This window comes from Erinaceus europaeus, chromosome 9 (assembly GCF_950295315.1).
Source record: "Erinaceus europaeus chromosome 9, mEriEur2.1, whole genome shotgun sequence".
NCBI lineage: Eukaryota > Metazoa > Chordata > Mammalia > Eulipotyphla > Erinaceidae > Erinaceus > Erinaceus europaeus.
This window is the reverse complement of record NC_080170.1, coordinates 59,203,103-59,223,611: the sequence shown is the minus strand read 5'-3', so window position 1 is coordinate 59,223,611 and position 20,509 is coordinate 59,203,103. Positions and strand designations below refer to the sequence as shown.

At 37.1% G+C, this 20,509-nt stretch overlaps 1 protein-coding gene across 8 annotated transcripts in view; it reads right to left on the bottom strand.

Moving 5' to 3' along the window:
* The window catches only part of GRIA1 (glutamate ionotropic receptor AMPA type subunit 1), a 325,563-nt gene that overhangs the window by 115,099 nt on the left and 189,955 nt on the right, over positions 1-20,509 (bottom strand). For 5 of the 8 annotated variants that reach the window (XR_009551600.1, XM_060198022.1, XM_060198021.1 and 2 more), the window contains exons 4-5: positions 19,253-19,440; positions 14,868-14,921 (exon numbers count right to left, since the gene is read on the bottom strand). Coding sequence is in view for 7 of the 8 variants with exons in the window: in XM_060198022.1 (XP_060054005.1) it covers positions 14,868-14,921; positions 19,253-19,440 (242 nt within the window). In the remaining variant the exon portion in view is untranslated. The remainder of the gene's footprint in view (positions 1-14,867; positions 14,922-19,252; positions 19,441-20,509) is intronic. The other 3 variants (XM_060198023.1, XM_016194433.2, XM_007537401.3) reach the window with 1 other exon arrangement.

Below are 20,509 nucleotides of genomic sequence, written 5' to 3'. Positions count from 1 at the left end.
TGCAAGGAAGACTAAATCAGAAACAAACCAATGGGACTACATCAAATTGAAAAGCTTCTGCACATCCAAAGAAACTATTAAACAAACAGAGAGACCCCTCACATAATGGGAGATCTTCACATGCCAGACATCAGACAAGAAACTAATCACCAAAATATATAAAGAGCTCAGCAAACTTAGCACCAAAAAAGCAAATGACCCCATCCAAAAATGGGCAGAAGATATGAACATAACATTCACTACAGAGGAGATTCAAAAGGCTAACAAACATATGAAAAACTGCTCTAGGTCACTGATTGTCAGAGAAATGCAAATTAAGACAACACTAAGATACCACCTCACTACTGTAAGAATGGCATACATCAAAAAGGACAGTAGCAACAAATGCTGGAGAGGATGTGGGGACAGAGGAACCCTTTTACATTGCTGGTAGAAATGTAATTTGGTCCAGCCTCTGTGGAGAGCAGTCTGGAAAACTCTCACAAGGCTAGACATGGACCTTCCATATGATCCAGTAATTCCTCTCCTGGGGTTATACCCCAAGGACTCCATAACACCCAACCAAAAAGAGGTGTGTACTCCTATGTTTATAGCAGCACAATTCATAATAGCTAAAACATGGAAGCAACCCAGGTGCCCAACAACAGATGAGTGGCTGAGAAAGCTGTGGTATATATACACAATGGAATAGTATGCAGCTATCAAGAACAATGAACCCACCTTCTCTGACCCATCTTGGACAGAGCTAGAAGAAATTATGTTAAGTGAACTAAGTCAAAAAGATAAAGATGAGTATGGGATGATCCCACTCATCAACAGAAGTTGAGCAAAAAGATCTGAAAGGGAAACTAAAAGCAGGACCTGACCAAATTGTAAGTATGGCACCAAAGTAAAAACCCTGCAGTGAGGGGTAGACATACAGCTTCCTGGGCCAGTGGGGGGTGGGAGTGGGTGGGAGGTATGGGTCACAGTCTTTTGGTGGTGGGAATGGTGTTTATGTACACTCCTAGCAAAATGTAGACATATAAATCACTAGTTAATTAGTATGAGAGGGGTAAAATAAATTGTATGTCTCAAAGTGTTTCAAAACACAAACTGAATCTTTTTAATATATAGGCTGTGTATTTGATATGCAGACTCTCTCAAAATCCTAGACCAAGTAGATTAGAAGCATCCAATTGTACAGCTATATACAAGATACTGGATACCGTACAAAAGGACTTTTCAAAGTTAACCCAATTACCAAATAATGTGATGATAACATTAACTATCGATTGTCTTTTTGAATCCTAAGACAGCAGGAACCTCACATCGCCACTATAGAGCCCCTACTTCCCCCAGTCCTGGAACCCTTGGATAGGGCCCACTTTCCCGTATGCCTCTCCCAATCCATATCAAATAATATTGCATCCGCCGATCACAACCTAACCAATGCAATGATTGCCACCTCAACATGCTTCACCTCAGACTGTGTCCAGAGACTTCACGAGTGGAATGACAACCCTTCAGCTTCATTACTCGGGTGAGACATTTCCTTTTATAGTACACTCTAATTTCATCTCAGGTGGTTCACTTTCTAACAAAGTCCCATAACCTAGATATACACCATTTTCTGTGAGAGAGAGCTTATGTTCACATGTATCCATAAACTATTGCAAAATATATACCTGAAAGCAGAAGTACACTAGAGCTTGCAGTGAGTACCTCCCTAACACTTCCTCTCCACTATTCCAAGCTTTGGGCCCATGATTGCTCAACAATTTGTTTGGCCTCATATGTTAACTCTCTTTTCAATCACCAGGTTCTAGATGCCACCAGGATGCTGGCCAGGCTTCCCTGGATTGAATACCCCACCAATGTGTCCTGGAGCTCAGCTTCCCCAGAGACCCACCCTACTAGGGAAAGAGAGAGGCAGACTGGGAGTATGGACCGACCAGTCAACGCCCATGTTCAGCTGGGAAGCAATTACAGAAGCCAGACCTTCTGCAACCCTCAATGACCCTGGGTCCATGCTCCCAGAGGGATAGATAGTGGGAAAGCTATCAGGGGAGGGTGTGGGTTATGGAGATTGGGTAGTGGGAATTGTGTGGAGTTGTACCCCTACTACTTTATGGTTTTGTTAATTAATCCTTTCTTAAATAAAAATAAATAAAAAAGAACATCTTGTTCACGAAATAACTGTTGAGAAAATGAAATGGAAATCACTTCCCACAATCAAATGCTATTGCTAAGAGATCTGTAATAAGGTCTTGTGCATTTTGTGCTGAATGGTCCCAGTTTGAACTTAATGGGGGCTAAGGAAATGATAGAGTTTGTTCAAACGTAAATGTCACTCCACTCCATCACTAGACTTTGTGACTGAGGGCTGAGAGTAGCCAAACTTCAGTTGCATAGTGCCTAACCTTAATGATGACCCTCCCCTGAGATGAAAAGGACAAAGGATGTTAAAATAAGTTCATATGTATGATTTGGTAAAAGAAACAAGATTAGGGACTAACTCCAAGTAGAAAAAAATAGAATTCATCTAATAGCTAAACATTTCCCTTCATTGTTAGGTTTCATGCTGAATTATATAATCTTGAATCTTTAAAATGCCCTTAACCACTAACAAATGAATCTCTGTAGTTGCTAGCCTTAATTTTTCCACATTGAAGGAAAATTGACTCTGCCAATATAGTGTTCTTAACTAAAAAATGACATAAAGGTGTGAACTATTTTCCCACCAGCTAACTGAAAAATCTAACTCACTATTCCTTTGAGAATGCTCATTAAGGAAGGTTTAATTAAGTCATTTTCTAATTTCTGTTGCCATTTTATTAAAAAAATTGTGTGGGGAAATATTTAGTAATTAGGACATTTTAATTTATCTGCTATTAATTATATGATATTGTACAAGGATGCCACATGGCTAATGATGTTTTGTTATAGGTTTAAGCTTTAGTTTAAGGATTAGTATCTCTATTCTCTTTGAACCATTTTGATATTTTTGTGATATTCTTTCAAATATTTAGTCCATTGCTCTGTGTTTTGTGACTGCTAAGCAAAAATCAAATTAACCCACAAAGCACTTCCTTTTTCAACTTATTCAGCATGAAAACCAAGGCTTCCTAAGCCTATCTTTCCTCCACTGCTCTCTGCAGAGATAGACCAGATGGCTCTTTTCAGAGGAGATTTAGATTATCTTCCCTGGGAATTTGTGAGGTGTGAGCTCATGGAACACTTAAGCCACTGCATTCCTGCCTACACCTGGGTGGTACTTCTCACTATCCTCTTTGTGACTGATATAAGGGTGGCATAAGGCATATCCCTGTTTACTATTTTCCTCCAAGTCAATACACTGATGGTAGACTGCAGTGTCTCAAAACACGTCATTAACTTGAGAATGTGTCAAATCATCTTGGGGGAGCTTTTGATGAAAACATTCATACATATTGCTGTTCAGTAGTCCAGAGGAGAAATAGTGTAAGCCTCTAATACTCATGAGTTACAAATCAAACTCTGTATACTAAAATTATGAAGATACTCATTAGAATAATTTCAAATAATAGCATAACTAACAAATATTAAAGACAGAATAGAATGGTTATTATGAGATGATTCACTTTTTTTCTAATAGGGAATCACAGATGAGATTAAAGGTAATAAAGCAAGTAAAAGAGACAGCCACATTATATAGAATGTAAATGAGATTACTGGAAAAACTAAACACAGAAAAAGTCAAATGAGTTCTTACTAAGAAGTTTAAGATTGGAGGAAGGAAGCATTTATTTTTTTCATTTTATACCCTTCTGTTATGTCTTTCCACATAAATAGATTTCCTTTTGAGAGCTATTAATAACAAAATGAAGGATCCTATTCTCAGATAATCCTGATGTCCCTTGCTGGCTAAGGACCAATTAGCCCTTGGTAAGTGAGTAAGAGAGTGACAGTGGAAGGTCAGGGAAAGATCTTTCATTCACTGAGTCTGCTTAGCTTTAATCTCTTTATCTGGAATTAATTATCATGAATCGTGGTATACTCTATAGTTACATAATTTTAGAAACATTGCTCAGAGGATTAGCAAAATTGATGGTAATGGAAAAATGTCACTCTATATAAATTTTATAGATATATAGACAATATATTCAGAATTACAAGGTTACTACAATTTGAAAATAAAAAGTTAAAATAAGAATTAGAGTCACCCTTAGATTTATTTTATATATTACCCAACCTTTCACACTAAGCAAGGCATCCTGGTAGATGTTTAATGTACATAGTACTTTTTAATTCCCCAAATAATCCAGAGGGGTAAGCATACAGAGTTATGCCAAATTATTTGCATAAATGAGTGAGTGGGTATCCATTGCAATTTTATGTTGAGGAGGTGTGTCTCTGAGACTTGTTAGTGATGCTCCTGAGATCACACAGCCATAAACTCTGACTTCTTGTTAGTATGTAACACTGTTTCACCAGTGGAAGAGCATTTGAATTTAGTTTTAGGATGGTGTACCCAGATTGCCCAAGTAGAGAGTCTCAAAAAATATAAGTGTGGATAACGCTACTAATAATCCAGGTTCAAAGTCTCATTCTTCAGATCAGTGACCTTCAAATATAGGTTTATGCCATGAAGGAACCCTTAGAGAAGAATATACTGGGCTATATACTCTTCATGATACCAGTCTCTCCGAAGACTGGTTAGATGTTTTATGTTTTGCTATCCTTGTAGCAAAATTGTCTTTTATAGCATGAAAGCAACACTAGACAACTGTAGTGAATAAGCATGGCTGTAACCCAGTATGCCTTATTTATGAACATTGGGATATGAATTTCATAGACTTTTCATTTTTTAATTTTTGCATTGATTTAAAAATGTCAAAACCTTTTCTAGCTCATGAACTTAACAGAATAGGGTGGCAGCTGGATTTAACTCATGGGCTATATGTAATTTCGTTATCTCTTATCTGTATAAAAGATTTTGGGGATCAGGCCAAACCCCTGATTGTACAGAGACGGGAACTAAGGTCTAGAGTGAATAACAGTGGTTTAAGCCTGCATGGCTGATTATAGAATGAAGTGAGACTCAGCTCTGCACTCAATTTACTTATTGTAGGAGACAGTGCAGTGCTGATCTGTCATAGGAGACAGTGCAGTGCTGATCTGTCATTTGAATAGACTTACTAAGAGCTCAGTTAACTAGCATAGTTAATATATTTAATCTATCACATATCATTTATTCTTTTTAAAAGATTAGGTTGGAAAAGCATTTCAAATAAAGATGATATTCAGAGATATTTAGCACTAATACTACACTGAATATGCCTTCACTTAAACTGTGACTGTTTGGAAAATGCTTTAAGCATAATTTGTGGACCATTGTTATGCAATTAATGACCACTTATATCTAGAAACTGAAGAACTGATTGGATATGCTTACTGGTTATTGAATCTCTTTGAGCTTCAGGTTTTTTTTTCTGTCTTTAAAAATGCAGATATTCTAGTACTTGCAAACAGAATTTGTATTAAACTGAACAGAATATATTTGCTCAGTTAAAACTGTGTCTGGCATACTATGAGTGCCTAATTAATGTTACCTTTTCTTATTATCATCACATTGACCATCATCATTATAATAAGATCAAGAGAGGTTAGACATTGCTAGAACTGTTTGAATACCAGGGACAAGAATTGGACACCAGAGGGGAGAAGAGACAGATACATAGGTACATATATTTGCAAGGATGAAAAGCTTTTTCTTTAAAGCTGGATTTTCTTTCTCCCTGGGATTCTTTCATAGGGTCACATCCAACCTATTCACCTCCATCACCCCACTTTTGTAGATGCTGCTTATGTTAAAAGAAGGAGACTCAAGCCCCATTAAAGGAAAGAGATAAGAAAAGAAATTTATTAAACAGGACCTGAGTCAGGGAAAGACTCCCTCTGTGTCATCCCCTAGAAATGGAAAAAGAGGTAAGATGAGAACAAATCAAAGAACCTGCAGTTAATATATATGAAAGTATTGACAGAACAGGGCATGCTTCCCCAAATTGTCAGATGAATTCTTAAATGGAAGCTCTTTAGAAAGGACCATTCTAAGGAAGTGCAGTTTGGAATGTCTTGTTAAAGAAAGTAGAGATGATCAACCTAAAACCCACAAAAAGACTAATAGAATGAGTGAATGATATATTTTAAAGTCAGAAGGACTGTCAGGGTAGGGGTGGGGAAATTTATTTTCTGAAGTTCTGGAGGGCAGACCATAAACATAAAACAGGAAGAAGTCTCAGATGGCAGACATTTGCTAAAATAATAAAAAATAGCAACCACAGAACCTAGTATGTGTCAGGTATATATGCTATGTAATGAGTTGTGTTGATGAACATTTTGCTTTATCTCATAATATCCATGTCCTGTGCAGTGATAACTGCTTTTCCAGTTTTTTGAATTAAAAAACTGAGGTTCAGATAAGCAGAGAGGCTTCAGCCCAGTTAGGCATGGTTAAGGGGGAGCAAGCATTATAATCATGACAAGTCATAGACTAAGCTTGTTTTCTAATGACTGTCCATTATGTATATTCCTCCTCCCTCTCTCTACTCCTTTGCCCCCAGTTTCTTCCATTTGGTTAGTCAACTTCTTGTCAGCAATGCAGCATGTGGAAAAGCTGCTTTGTTAGACTAAGCAGGGATTAGCAGGTTTCCAGGTGACCTGGATGTTTGTCTTCAACTTTTGTTGTATGTGGGTGGTTGGCTAGAAACCACAAAACTTTCTCTCTTAGGAACTCCAACTTTTCCCTAGAGAACACAACAGTCCCTCATCTGCCCCAAGAGAATGTGAGTTCCCTGCCGACAATCGTCGTAGTCCCCACAGTGTCCACTGCACAGAACTGAGGAACAAAGCAACAGATGATATCCCCGCTGTCCCAGATTTTTCTTGTAAACTTAAATCTTGTTGCCTTCAGAGCCTTTGTCTTATAGATTCAAGAGTTCTTTTAATTGATTTTTTTCTTTGCTATATATTCTGCACTGAGTCATAAATAAAAAGTGTCAGGAAAACAATTTTGATGACAACCACATACTTCTGACAGCCGTGAACCTCCTGAACAATATACCTTTGGTTTTAGTGATACCTGATATTAATCTGTTGCCACTAAGTTAGGGTCATAGCTGTAATGATGATCTTTCAAGCTGTTTTATAAATCACAGACATTTAAGAAGCTACCTTGTTGAGCTGGGGAAGACAGAACAACAGGGCTCTAAACCTCCAGTTGCCTCTCCCCCAAAGCAGCTTTGCTTTTTGTTAATTTTAATCACTGGTACTCTCCTCAATATTCCATTTTAAAATGCAGCTTTAAACTAAAACATTTGGGAGCTTTCAGACTAGGAGATTTCTCTCTTATAATTCATCGAGCTGTAATGGAAAAGTTTTAGTGTGTGCACATGGTACAGAAAAATGTAAATTTGTAGAATATTACTGAGACAAGAATTTAGTTATGTCTTTAGATAACCAAGTCTCTGTTGAGTGGTCTTTATGTTTTCCTGTCTTGTCTACTTGAGCCAAAACTTTTAAAGTATGCTTATCATATATAATTCCTACAGTACCTGAGATTATATGCTTCTACTAAAGTCAATAAAAATTGTAGCTTATATTTGTTAAAATGCCATCTGTATTTGAGTTAAACACGAGTGTTAACTTGTGCAAGTATATCTGAACTTAATGAAGCAGGTAACTGTACACTGGAACACCTGCAAATGCGCCATAGGTATCTACTGTTGACAAAGCATTGTATGTGTCACAAATCATTTCCTCTTAGGGGCATTTTTAATAAAATGGTAACACTTTAAGCTATTAATGCCTAGGTGCAGATGTGGACTGCTTGGTCTGGAATTCATTGATTTTCCAGAGTCCCTTTATCCTCACTCTCACTGGATTTTATCAGGACACTGGGTCAGGCCATTTCAGGCAAAAACCAAAGGTCAATTAAAAGTTCATCCTTTCAATGATTACTAGTTGGCAAAGACCCGTGGCTCACTAGAGACGAGCTATGATTTCCCTCTGTAAGATAAAACCTTCATATCCAGAGGGAGGATCAGACAAAAGAATCCAACAAGCTCCTTTTTAAAATAAAATATCAACATAAGCATTATAGGACCTGACTATAGTAGTTATCTATTGAGTATTTGATAGAAAATGAGTTAAGTCATATATGAAACTACTGGGGGTGGAGAAGAAAATATTTCAGTCAATTATTAACTCAGTCATTTTTGAGTACTTACTATTGCCAATCACATACTAGTCACAGGACTACAGTAGAAAATAATGCAAGTCTGAGTCTTATTTTTAAGTTACTAAAAGCCTAGTGAGAAAGTCCAGTATTCTCTAAGTAATTATAAAGCTAAAGAAGTGAACCTGAGAGCTCCATGAAGATTACCCAATGGAAGCAGTGAAGCCTGAAAGATGGAAAAACTTTGGGAGGGTGAAAAATCATAAGGATAATCCCTCTATCAAGAAAATATTCATATACAGAATTTCAGAGGGTGGCAGATCTGAGGACATGTCTGAATATGGTAGACTTTGGGCAAGTCTTAGCTCTTTCACCTGCTAATTGTTTGACGGCAGGCAAACTATTCAACCCTTCTGTGACTCAGTCTCCTTCACTTCAGAATGTAGGTTAGTAGAGTATGTATTGCTTGTGGATGTTGTCATTCATGCCAGGCAAATTCATAGAGTATTCATGAATGGCATGGATACTTGGCACAGAGAAGTACCAGGAATGGGAGCTGGGCAGTGGTGCACCCAGTTAAGTGTGCATAATACTATGTACAAGGACCTGTTCAAGGACCCAGGTTTGAACCCCTGCTCCCTAACTGCAACAGGGACATTTCATGAGAAGTGGAGCACATATAAGGCACCATTTCAAAAATCTGGACTTTGGGGTTCTGTAGGTTCTACTAGGGAAACCAGGCTCCATTACTTTATATACATTGTGAAGGGGGAACTAATCTTTATGAACCTTGGTCTCTTCATCTTAAAAGTGAGTATAACTTTATCAGCCTTAAAGACTAGTGTTCAATAGATTTGCATGTGCGGTAATATCTAGAATTTAATACATATGCATTGAAATATAACAATTATCTTGCCATAATTATTGTTGTTATTTAATGTAGGTTTAAGAATGCCTTGTTCATAGCTCAAGTGACTTGTCATTGAGTTAGGCTGGTCAACTTGTTTTTATACCCAGGTGAGTTGGTATTTGACAGGCTTCCAAGAGACATACCACATTATCTGGGTGCCTGTGTTCCTCCTGTGCATCTCAGGAATATAACATTCCTGAACTTCAGTTGCTACATTTATAAAGTGGGATAAGGATTTCTGCCTTGCTTATTTAAAAGGCTGATAGTAACATTCAACATTTAGTATTGCGATTAATGAAAAACATCATATAAGCTGCATGTAGTTTCACCTGGTAAGAACTATAATTATGATTGTCATTAATCCCTAGGAGGTACCAAATGGGCCATAGTGAAAGGTAACCAACATTCCAGTATTTCTCAAACTGGGGTCTACAGAATCCATTATAGATTCTCAGAGACATGCTAGTTCTCTTCTTGAGTATCAACAGTTTGTGCTGTTTGGTATCAATGAAATTCTAATCATTGACATTAATAATCTGGTTATTTGTCTCATTGTGTGAGTAAGTATCTTTTTTTAACTTTTTATTTATAAAAAGGAAACATTGGTAAAACCATAAGATAAGAGGATACAACTTTGCACAATTCCCACCACCAGACCTCCGTATCCCATCACCTCCCCTGACAGCTTTCCTATTCTTTAACTCTCTGGGAGTACGGACCCAAGACCATTGTGGAAGGTTGAAGGTCTGGCTTCTGTAATTGATTTTCTGCTGAACATTGGCGTTGACAGTTAGATCCATACTCCCAGCCTGGTGAGTAAGTATCTTTACATTCACAGTGACTAAAAGTATTTGACCATCAACTCATTGTTTCCCAAATTGTCTTTTGAGATGAATTGTTGGGTTTTACCCATTCTTTATCTTATGAAAGATTATTTTTGTCTCAGAATTGCTGATGATGTATTGTTAAAATGAGAACTATGACTCTGGAGATTCCAGCTAGCAGATTCCCCCCCCCCCCATATTTGATAGCTGGAAGTAAAGCAGAGTCAACATTGAGGGCTGGTGTCAAGGAGTAGGGATCCCCTAGGAAACTAGACAGCTTAACATCCAGAGGGCTTCAGGTTCAGATGCTACTTTAAGAAGTAAGAATATAGCTCACCTATTTCTTCATAGTTCAAGTTCACTTTGTGGCCTACTAATTCACTGGAAGACATTTGTCCCCCCATATGTAACATATGATGCCTACATTGCCCATGTATGCATGTATCTGCATAGGTGCAAGCATCTATACATATACATATATGTTTAGGTGGATAGTTAGTGTAGGAATTAAGAAATACCTGCCTGTGCAGAAAACACTTAACTTTTCTCAATGTGGTTTAAATTAGCAGCATATTGGGTCTTATCAATGATACTCTAATCTGATAAGACAGAAAAAACACTGCCAGTTTACAGACAAGAATTCTTAAGGCAACATCAGTGCCAAGATCACAATGCTAACTCAGGTTACCACTGGCACAAAAACAGAACTATTTTTCATATCTTGTCCAAGAAACTCTATCTGACACACAACCTCTTTCCCTTCTCTTTTCTGGAAGCCCTCCAAAACTGGTTACTTGCACCCTAAAACACCCCTTTAAAGGAATTTGTGAGGAGAATTTTGCTTTGATATTTCCTCTTTCTGACAGAGACAGAGAGAACTACCAAATTAAGGTGTAAGACCCTCTATTTATTAAACCTTTTACAGACCTTCTTGGGCTCTAGCTCTATAATTACACCCTGATTACAAACACTCTGAAAGAAGGGGTTAGTCCCATGAAGTAGCAGGCTAATTATGTGGCGAATTTTCTAAAAATTATCATCTTATAAATTGTTATTCCTCTGAAGGGAGGAAAAAGAAACTTGCCACATACTTGACTATGTTTCATACTGAATTAATTAGTAATTTGAAGCCTAATTATCAGCTAATTTATTGGAACATGCAAGCCTTTTGTATTTGGATGGTATATGCAATTTGCATCCTATTAGCTGGTGTTTGTAAGGATTTGAGAGCTCATTAGGTCAGAGAAAGAAGAATGCAGATCAGAAAGATTCAGATACTCAAAAGACTTACTTACTGATAATGTTATCAAGGGGTCAGCTGGCAACAGATGCAGGCTAGCAAAGTAATTACAGGGTTCTTCTGTAGTTCTGAAGCCACTGTTTGTGTAATTTCTATCTTGTCTAGAGAGGTGTTTCTACATGCCCCCACCTTGCTCTGTGGATTCTAAAGCAATAGGTCTACACTGAGGTATCTTAAAAGCAGAAACAACATTGGATGCTGCCAACTAACCATAGCACTAGACCTGTTCTCTCTTGCTAACTTCCTCTGTGACCTTGGCTGGGTTTCATTCCCTTTCTAATGTTTGCCTGTAAGCAAGTGAAATTTAGTTGGAATTATCTTTCAAATTCCCTTATAGCACCAAGGATCTGGGACTAGGGATTTTCTTTATTACAAAGTCAAAAATTTTAGCCTGGAATGCTCTTTTTAGTGTGAAAGTCTTTGTTCCTTCAGAAAACCTATGGATAGTTATCTTTCATCCATAAAAATGCAAATATATTGGGGGAAAAAGCAATATGTAGCATTAGTAGTTTGTTTAAATTAAGCAATCTTAAGGTTCTCTTCTTTTTCCTGAGCCTGAAATTCTGTGAAAGGTAAAGAAGACTAAAGCCAAATCTATCAGAGGTTTAAGACAAGACTTAGAGAGGTACAGAATGTAAAGAGCAGATGTTTTTGGCCCAATTTTATGAGACTGACACACTGCCTACTGTGCTAAGAATATTCAGGTCCCATATTTAGGCCCTACTATTTTGACCTCTGTGCACACTTAGATCTGTGTCTTTGTTCTACTAATAACATTTATTTATTGAAAGTAAAAGCATCAAGTTTTCATTCAATTAATAACATTTCAAAAATAATCAAGACAAGATAAAATGGCTAAAATGTAATGTGATATAATTATAGAGAAGAAGTTAGAAAATACATTTTGATGGAAATAGGAAATTAGAAAAGTGAGAGAATATGTACACTTTTTACCAGAATCTTCTAATAAGGAACACTGAAAAGGCTTAGACTGTCACATGACAAAAATTATTACTGATTGAATTATTTTATTGATATGAAATGTGTTATTGATTTGAAAAGAAATTTGGCAACTTTGGAAAACAGTGTTGGCATTCTTCAAGATTCTCTCCATTGAATTTCTATATTAAGCAGAATTTCCACTCCTAGGCATTACTAAAAAGAAAGGCTGTGTAAAAAACTAAAAAGTTTATACATGAATGCTTAGAGTAGCAGTACTCATAAAAAATAAAATGGTGGAAAGTAAAATATTCTGGGAAAGAAGGGAAAGGGGTGAGAGCAAGTGGTAATGAGAGAAATGGGCCTCAGTTGGAGGAATGAGTGTCCTGCCGATGCCAAGACACCTATCAAGGAGAGATGATAGGTTGTACTTATGTGTCAACAACTACACTGTAAGCCATTAACCCCCCCATATAGTATAAAAATGGTGAAAAAGTTAAAATAACTCAAATGTCCAATCAATGAATAAGCTAAAATAGATTGTCCTGTAATGAAATGTTACTTGGTGATAGAAATCAAACACTAGGGAATTGGGTGGTAACGCAGCGGATTAAGCACAAGTGACACACAGCACAAGATCCAGCATAAAGATCCTGATTTGAGCCCTGGCTCTCCACCTACAGGGGAGTCACTTCACAAGTGGTGAAGCAGGGCTGCAGGTGTCTATCTTTCTCTCCCCTTCTCTGTCTTCCCCTCCTCTCTTCATTTCTCTCTGTCCTATCCAACAACGACATCAATAACAGTAACTACAGCAATAAAACAACATGGGCAACAAAAGGGAATGAATAAATAAATAAATATTTTTAAAAACTCTTAAAAAAAAAGAAATGAAATGTGTACCAACCTAGGAAACAATATGCCCTGTGACAGGATTCAGTCATAGAGAATGATAATACTTCACTTATATGCAGTGTCCAGAACAGAGAAACACTGATAGAATATAGACACCACCAATGGGTCCCGGAGCCCTGCTTCCCCAGATCCCTGCCCCACTAGGGAAAGAGAGAGGCTGGGAGTTTATTTGATTGATGGATTGACCTTTCAAAGCCCATGTTCAGTGGAGAAGCAATTACAAAAGCCAGACCTTCTACTCTCTGAACCCCATAATGATCCTGGGTTAATGCTCCCAGAGGGATAAAGAATATGAAAGCTATCAAGGGAGGGTATAGAATATGGATTTCTGATGGAAGTCCTCTCATCCTATTGTCTTGTCAATATTTTCATTTTATAAATAAAAAATCAAAAAACATATAGATCACTGGCTGCCTATATATGGAGAACTGGGGGTCAATAGAGAGTGACTGATAATGGGTATGGGGTTTCAGGGGTGATGGGGACTTTAAATTTAAGTTATGGTAGTCACTTTATAATTCTGTGAATATACTAGAAAACATTGATTTGCACACTTTATTTTTCAGAGCTGGAACCTCTTGCATGTTTGATGTCATGGTTCCTGAGTCACATTTTCACTGTAAGATATAGAGAAAGAGAAAGAGACACTACAGCATCAAATTTCCTCAAAGATATCTTTCAAGTTCCAAATTATATAATTAATTAATAAATATATATATATCATATATATATATATATCATCGCCGGGACTTTACCACCCTGAGACAAATTTTTCAGACCAAAAGAAATAAAGGGAGAGATACATCAGTACCAAAGTTTGAATGTAGGTCATCCTCATGACAAAGCAGGCACACTATTCAGGTGAGCTATTTTAGACCAGCTCCTGAACTGAATACTTTAAATGGATGAACTATATAATAGATAAATTACATCTCAGAAAATCTCTTTTAAAATTGACAAAATAAAACAAAGACAAAATAAAATTCCTTTTGGTTTTTGGGGAAAAATCTGGAAGAGTCAAACTTGATCATTAAAAAGAAAAATAAAAGATGATATGCAAAACATGTCTCAGGGCATAGGTCTTCCAGATATAATGGCCAGAAAGGAAACACTATATTAGTACATACTAATAAGAAATAATTTATAGGTACAAATATTATTTGATAAATCATGTGTCTTTGTGAAATGGCAAGTAATTATACTCTATTAAAATAACTGTAATAAATTGATAGGGCTACCCATGCCATAGGGAAAAGTGACCTAATTTTGTTTATCTGAAAAAACTGTTTCTGATGAAGGATTTTTCAGAACCAGTATAATTGTGATATATATAGTAAAACTGTCATTGATGTAAAATAGAGGGTTAAAAATAGTGAGGTCCTGTATTTTCCTCACCCACCCACCCCAGAGTCTTTTACTTTGGTGCGATACGCCAATTTTATGCATGTACAAACCATTGTACTAACTGTTGAATGAAAAACATTAATTCCCCAATAAAAAAAATAGTGAGGTCAAAGCATCCCATGTTGATTCACACTAAAACTGAGGGCACTGATAAATCCCTGGCCTTGAGAACATTCTCTTGCTGGTGGACTAGAGGCTCACATAGAATTATTGTTGTTGGGTAAGCCAGGTGTAGAGGTAAAAAGACAGACTTGGTCTTTCAAGTATGATTTGCCCCCTTGTACCACGTAACTCTCAGTAGCCAAGGACCACAGAAACCAGTAAGGATCCCCAAACACAACAGAGCCTATAAGCAAAGAGTCTGTGGTGTGCTATACTCACCAGATTTGCAAGGATGTAGTGGTAGCCGATACCATTCTTCTCCAGCTTTACAATCTGTAAAACACAGGAGAAGTGGGACCATCAATTAAATACAAAGCCAGAACAACAGTGATGATAGTAACTGACGTTAGTTGAAGACTTACAATATGTATTACTCTGTCCTCAGTACTTAAATTACAGTGACACAACCTCCTAGTGATGGTTGTGGCATTGAAATTCTTATTTTATAGATGAGGAATTGAACATAGAGAAAGTAAATAAGATCCTATGGTTAGTATGTTATTATATAACAGAGGACTTGAAGTCAGTTCTGATTCCAGGAGCAACCTCAATGCTCACTTTCTTCCTTCTTCTATAAAATCTTCCTATGAAGATTCTTTTCTGATTGGATTGATAATGCTTTATTAAAGTCTCTAGTACTGTCAGGATGATATCTGATGTTCAGGTAGAGAAACGGATAGATGGATTTGTGGATGGCCAGATAGGGGAATGTATGGTCAGATAAGTAGGTGGGTGATTCCACTCTACTACTTGACCTTTAGTTCCTACTTGACCTTAGTTCCATGAACCAAGTTAGGTATATTTTTTTCTATCCTGGATTTTTTACCTTCTTTCCTGATTAAGTTGAGTACTCAGAAACTAATAGCCCAGTCAACTTGGGAACTGAATGATTATGTCAGAATTGTCCTCTGGTTCAATTTTACTACACATGGGAAGTCCTGAATATGAAGATTGTCTTTAATCATTACAGACAGGAAGAATATTTATGGTAAGAATTAACCAGATGTTTCCTTGAGCAGTCAGGCACACCGCCCACCTAGGACCAACTAAGACCACATACCTTATTTTTGTCCTAGATCAGCATGCAAGTTAATTTGATCTATTTATTTTTTATCACCAACCTTGGGCTATTACACCCTGCTCAGTGTCTTTCCCGTGTGCTATTGCAAAGATTCTTAAAACATATGAGGAACACTTAAGCTGTTTCTCGACTGAATACATTTTCAAGATTATTAAAATCCACATTCAGACATCTACTGAATTCGGTGTATGTGCATAGAAGCTCACATATTTTTATGTGGGGAATAATTAAATGCAAGTGCACACACAGAATGCTTTGAAGTGGTTGTTAGCTTGTGAAATTACAGACCAGAAAGCTCAAATACTATTGGGATGATAGTTTTATTAATAATTCTTCATTACTTTTTCATTTTCTTGTCAAATGGCTTGCTGCCCTTTCAACAATGAGGTACCTTATCACAAACCAATTCAGTTTTTAATAAACACAAAACAGCAAATAAAATATATTTCAAAACCTACTGCATTTAGCATGGATAAGTATAGTCTCTGCAATATGAAATTACTGGTTGAAATATAGTATATGAATGGCAAATAATGATTTTTGATTGATAAGAATTAGCAGTTTCATGTGGTTCTACCTAGTACCAACCTTCTTCCCCCTCTAGCCACTTAACTACTCTAACCTTCTTACCCTACTCTGTACTTACCATCTCCCCAAACCCATCTTCTACCCTTCCTATCATTCTCATAAATATTTGTCAAGTGCTTACTCTGTATCAGGCACTATGCTGATGGAATAGTAGAAAATCAGATTATTTAATTAAATAATTATTTATTTAATCAGATTATTTAATTCCAGAGGTTATAGGTTTAATTGGAGGAGACATGTATCTAAACTGATAGCTCACAGTAATACAAACTAAAAAAGGTGTCATCAGGATAATGTCAAAGTTACTTGGAGCCCATTGTTTCACTGACCCCATGCTTGGAGTACTCATATCTATTGGATTGCCTTGATTCAGTCTGTGTCTGAAAAGCACTTTTCTGTATTCATTTTACTAATAGACTTTATGATAAATTCTAATCCCAAGTCCACTATAAAACTCCCTATTATTAACCCATTCAACAAACACTATTGAACCTGGTTATTTGCCAAGTACTATGCTATATTTTTTGGTCAAGCAGTGGGTGGTGAGGCCATATCTCCATGCCCTCACAGAGTTGAGTTGACATTTTAGTAGGAAGATGGATGTTATATAAACAAAACATAACAAGATTTCATCAGGTGGGGAACATCACAAAGACAATAAAAGGGTTATATGATGGATGGTCTTTTTCATCTCCATCTTATTATGAACATATGACTGCTTTGTATAATTTGATATCATTTATTGATAACCTTGCTCCCAGCTCACAAACCTAGACACTATTTACAAAATAAACTCTTCATGATTATTCTAAATATACTAATTTTTATTAATACCCCCCATCATAGTCTTACAGTGGATACCTTTCATCTTTCCCTCAGCTATTCTATGAACCTGGATCTTCATATGCTTCATAGGCCTCCTTGGATGCCCTTCCCTCCAGTTTGGTGATTCTTATCCAGCCAAAGGCTACTTTTGTGCATTTCCTGACCATTTGGGATCTTGACTGAATACCTGTTATTTACATTAACTCTAGAAATATTTGTTTTATTTATAAAAATCAGTTAGTAAATAACTACTAGTGTTAAGCTCTGTGAGGATGACTGGAACGAAAACAAATGTCCCTGCCCTCATAAGGCTTATATTCTAGTTGGGGGGAGGCATAGAGACAGAGACAAGCAGTTGAGTCTCTATTTGGAATTTGGAGTAATTATTTCCTTCTTTAGGTTAAGAAGAATTGTTGTAGTCTAGGGTGATGCCAAGATGTCAGGCTACAATTTAGGAGATGTGCCTTCTAGACTCATTGTGACCAAATTTTCTGAACCCGTGGGAAATCATTCACCCAATCTGGCCAACAGCTATCTTATCTGTAAAATGAATATTACATTAAATGTTCATAAGATATTTCAGGTTTTTGTGCCTAATTTTAAGAATAGAAGAATTTAATAAAATGCTAACCAGTACACTGCAGTCTAATATATCCTCACAGTCAGACCACTTTTTTCTTTGTCTTAGAAAGTATATAGACTGAAAAGTTGCATTTTTAAGAGAATTTATGCTCCTTAAATCCAGACTATGGTGATTTTGACTGGTTGCTTTTCTTATATGCTAGTGATGAGTCCTTTTGCAAGTAGTTTCTTCATTTGTAAAATAGGAAAATTGATAGGAACTATTTCATTTGGTTGTCATGAGGGTAGAGTTGGTATTATGCCTGGAATGAGCTTGTTATAGTGGCAGGAATGTGACAAGCAATTAGAATACAGTAGCAATGACAGTTATCTTTGCTATCAAACCATATAACACAACCCACATGCCTATGAAGAATACTAGATATCAATCATTTTTTTTTACCCATCAACTCTAATTTGTTATTTTTATCATTTTCACAGAACCAGGGCCTTTGTTCTGTTATTGATGAACACACTTATGCCCAAAGAGGGAAGATACTCAAATAGTTCTAGCTGACACTGAGTGCACAAAAGGACAAATACTCATACATATTATTCCATGTGGGCATACTTGGTCTAAGTGCTTCCAGGTAGAGATTCTTTCAGCCCTCATAAGAAGCAAGCTTTGCTGATTTTATTTTCTTCAAGGGGAGGTCAAATCCATATTCCAGAAAGTTGGACACCTGTACTTTCATTCCACTAAGAGTCTTAGTTTACAGTCTACCCTGTCCTGTTTCTGTGCCCTTTGAGTGATAAGTGAGCAAAGTTGAGATTCCCTGGTGGGGTTCGCCAGGGGTGAACAAGCTTTTCCATCATGTGGAGTGATTTAAATGGTAGCACAATCTCCTTCCTTGCAAGCTTGTCTGAATACACAAATGTAAGTAACAAAGACAAGTGATCTGCACAGAATCTGCTGTTTTTGTGTTGGGTACAGAGAATTCTGAGTACTGGAGGCACTTGGAATGGAGATGTTTGGCCAAAAACTGCTAAAGTTACACAGTCCTTTCACAGAACATGAAATCCATTGATTTCTTAGACTTGAGGGAGTTCAAGGAAACAGTAGAAATGGAGTTCTTTTGCTGCCTCTGTGAACTCTTGAGCCTGTTAATAGATGGAAATATTTTAAATGGTAGATCTGTGATTATCCCTAGCTGAACCTAGAGACCGATCCCTACAGGCTGTATTCTTGATGTGGGAATATGTCATAATTGCTAAAACACAATCTAATTTACTTTTTAACAATAGGTGGGAACATTAGAAGTAAATATTTGTCCAAATTATATAAAAACTATTTGAAATCCTATGCCAGGACTCTTACTGTTAGTACTGTTTCATAACACTTCAGAATTTAATTGAATGAGTTGTAGGGTGTGAGTGGGAAGGTAACTAGTCTTATCTAATTCAAAATTCTCTTTATAATTCCCAAGGGACAGGGCATCAACTTCTCCTTGACCATTTCCCACACCCTACTGAGTCTGGAGACACTTACTACCTGGCCCAAGATAGCATTGAGGCGCTCAGATTCGCAGTCTACCACGACCAACCGCTCCTTTTTCTTCTCCAGGTCTTGAAAGAGCATCCGGTACCCCTCCTCTGTGGTTGTCAAAATATTGACGGCTGTCACCTGCCAGTTCTTCTCAGCAGCTGTGTCCAGAACTTTCTGCAGGACAGACAAACCTGGAAACCAGGTGAGTAGGATGGAAAAATGGCTATGAGGATATGCAGATTCCATCACACCTACATCACGCACCCACCCTTCTGTTTCTTATAATTCACTTCTCCATCAAGTTCATCTCCTACTTTCTATGATGCAAATCTGTGCTGACTGAAGGTACGTGTTGGGCTAGGCCCCTTTGTGTGTCTGTTTCCAGAGCATGGTAGATAGTTGAGTTAGGAAATATATAGTCTGAGACTCAAATTCCATTGCTCCATTTTTTATGCAAAATGACCTGACAGAAGTTAATCAATTCTCTCTTCTTTCAAATACCTTTTTAAAATTATTATTTTAAAAATTATCTTTATTTGCTGGACAGAGATAGTAAGAAATCAAGAGGGGCAGGGGAGATAGAGTGGGAGAGAGACAGAGAGACACCTGAAGCATTGCTTCACTACTCACAAAACTTTGCCCCTGCAGATGGGGATCAGGGGGTCAAACCCAGGTCCTTGTGCATTGTAACATGTGCACTCAACCAGGTGTGCCACCACCTAGCCCCTTAATAACCTCTCTAAAGCTTTACTTTTTCACTGGTAGAATGATGATGTTAATATTACAAACCTCACATTACTGTGTCATCTTGAGGATTAAATGAAAATGTTTGACAACTATGTTTTTTTAAATTTTTGTTGTCACTGGTGCTTCAATGCTCTAAGCTTGCTTTTTTTTAATAGAAAAAGAGAGACAGGGAAAGACCCTGCCACATTGAAGCTTTCTCCAATACAGTGGGAGATTGGACTCATTCCTAGGTTATTCACATGACAAAGCAGGCACAGTATCCAGGTGAATTGTCTTGATGATATGACAACATAGATGTTCACAGCTATTATAAGGTATTATAAACTAAGTGTCTATCTGACATCTGAACAGAACAGACAGCTAGTGACTGCTCATCAAATTCATGAATCAATATATTACCAATGCCTAATATTTTGCCATTCACACAGTAGGTGTTCAACCATTGCTATCTGTATTAAACTACTCTTTTCTGAAGTTAGACTTATTAATTAGCCTACAATAACAAGGCTGGCA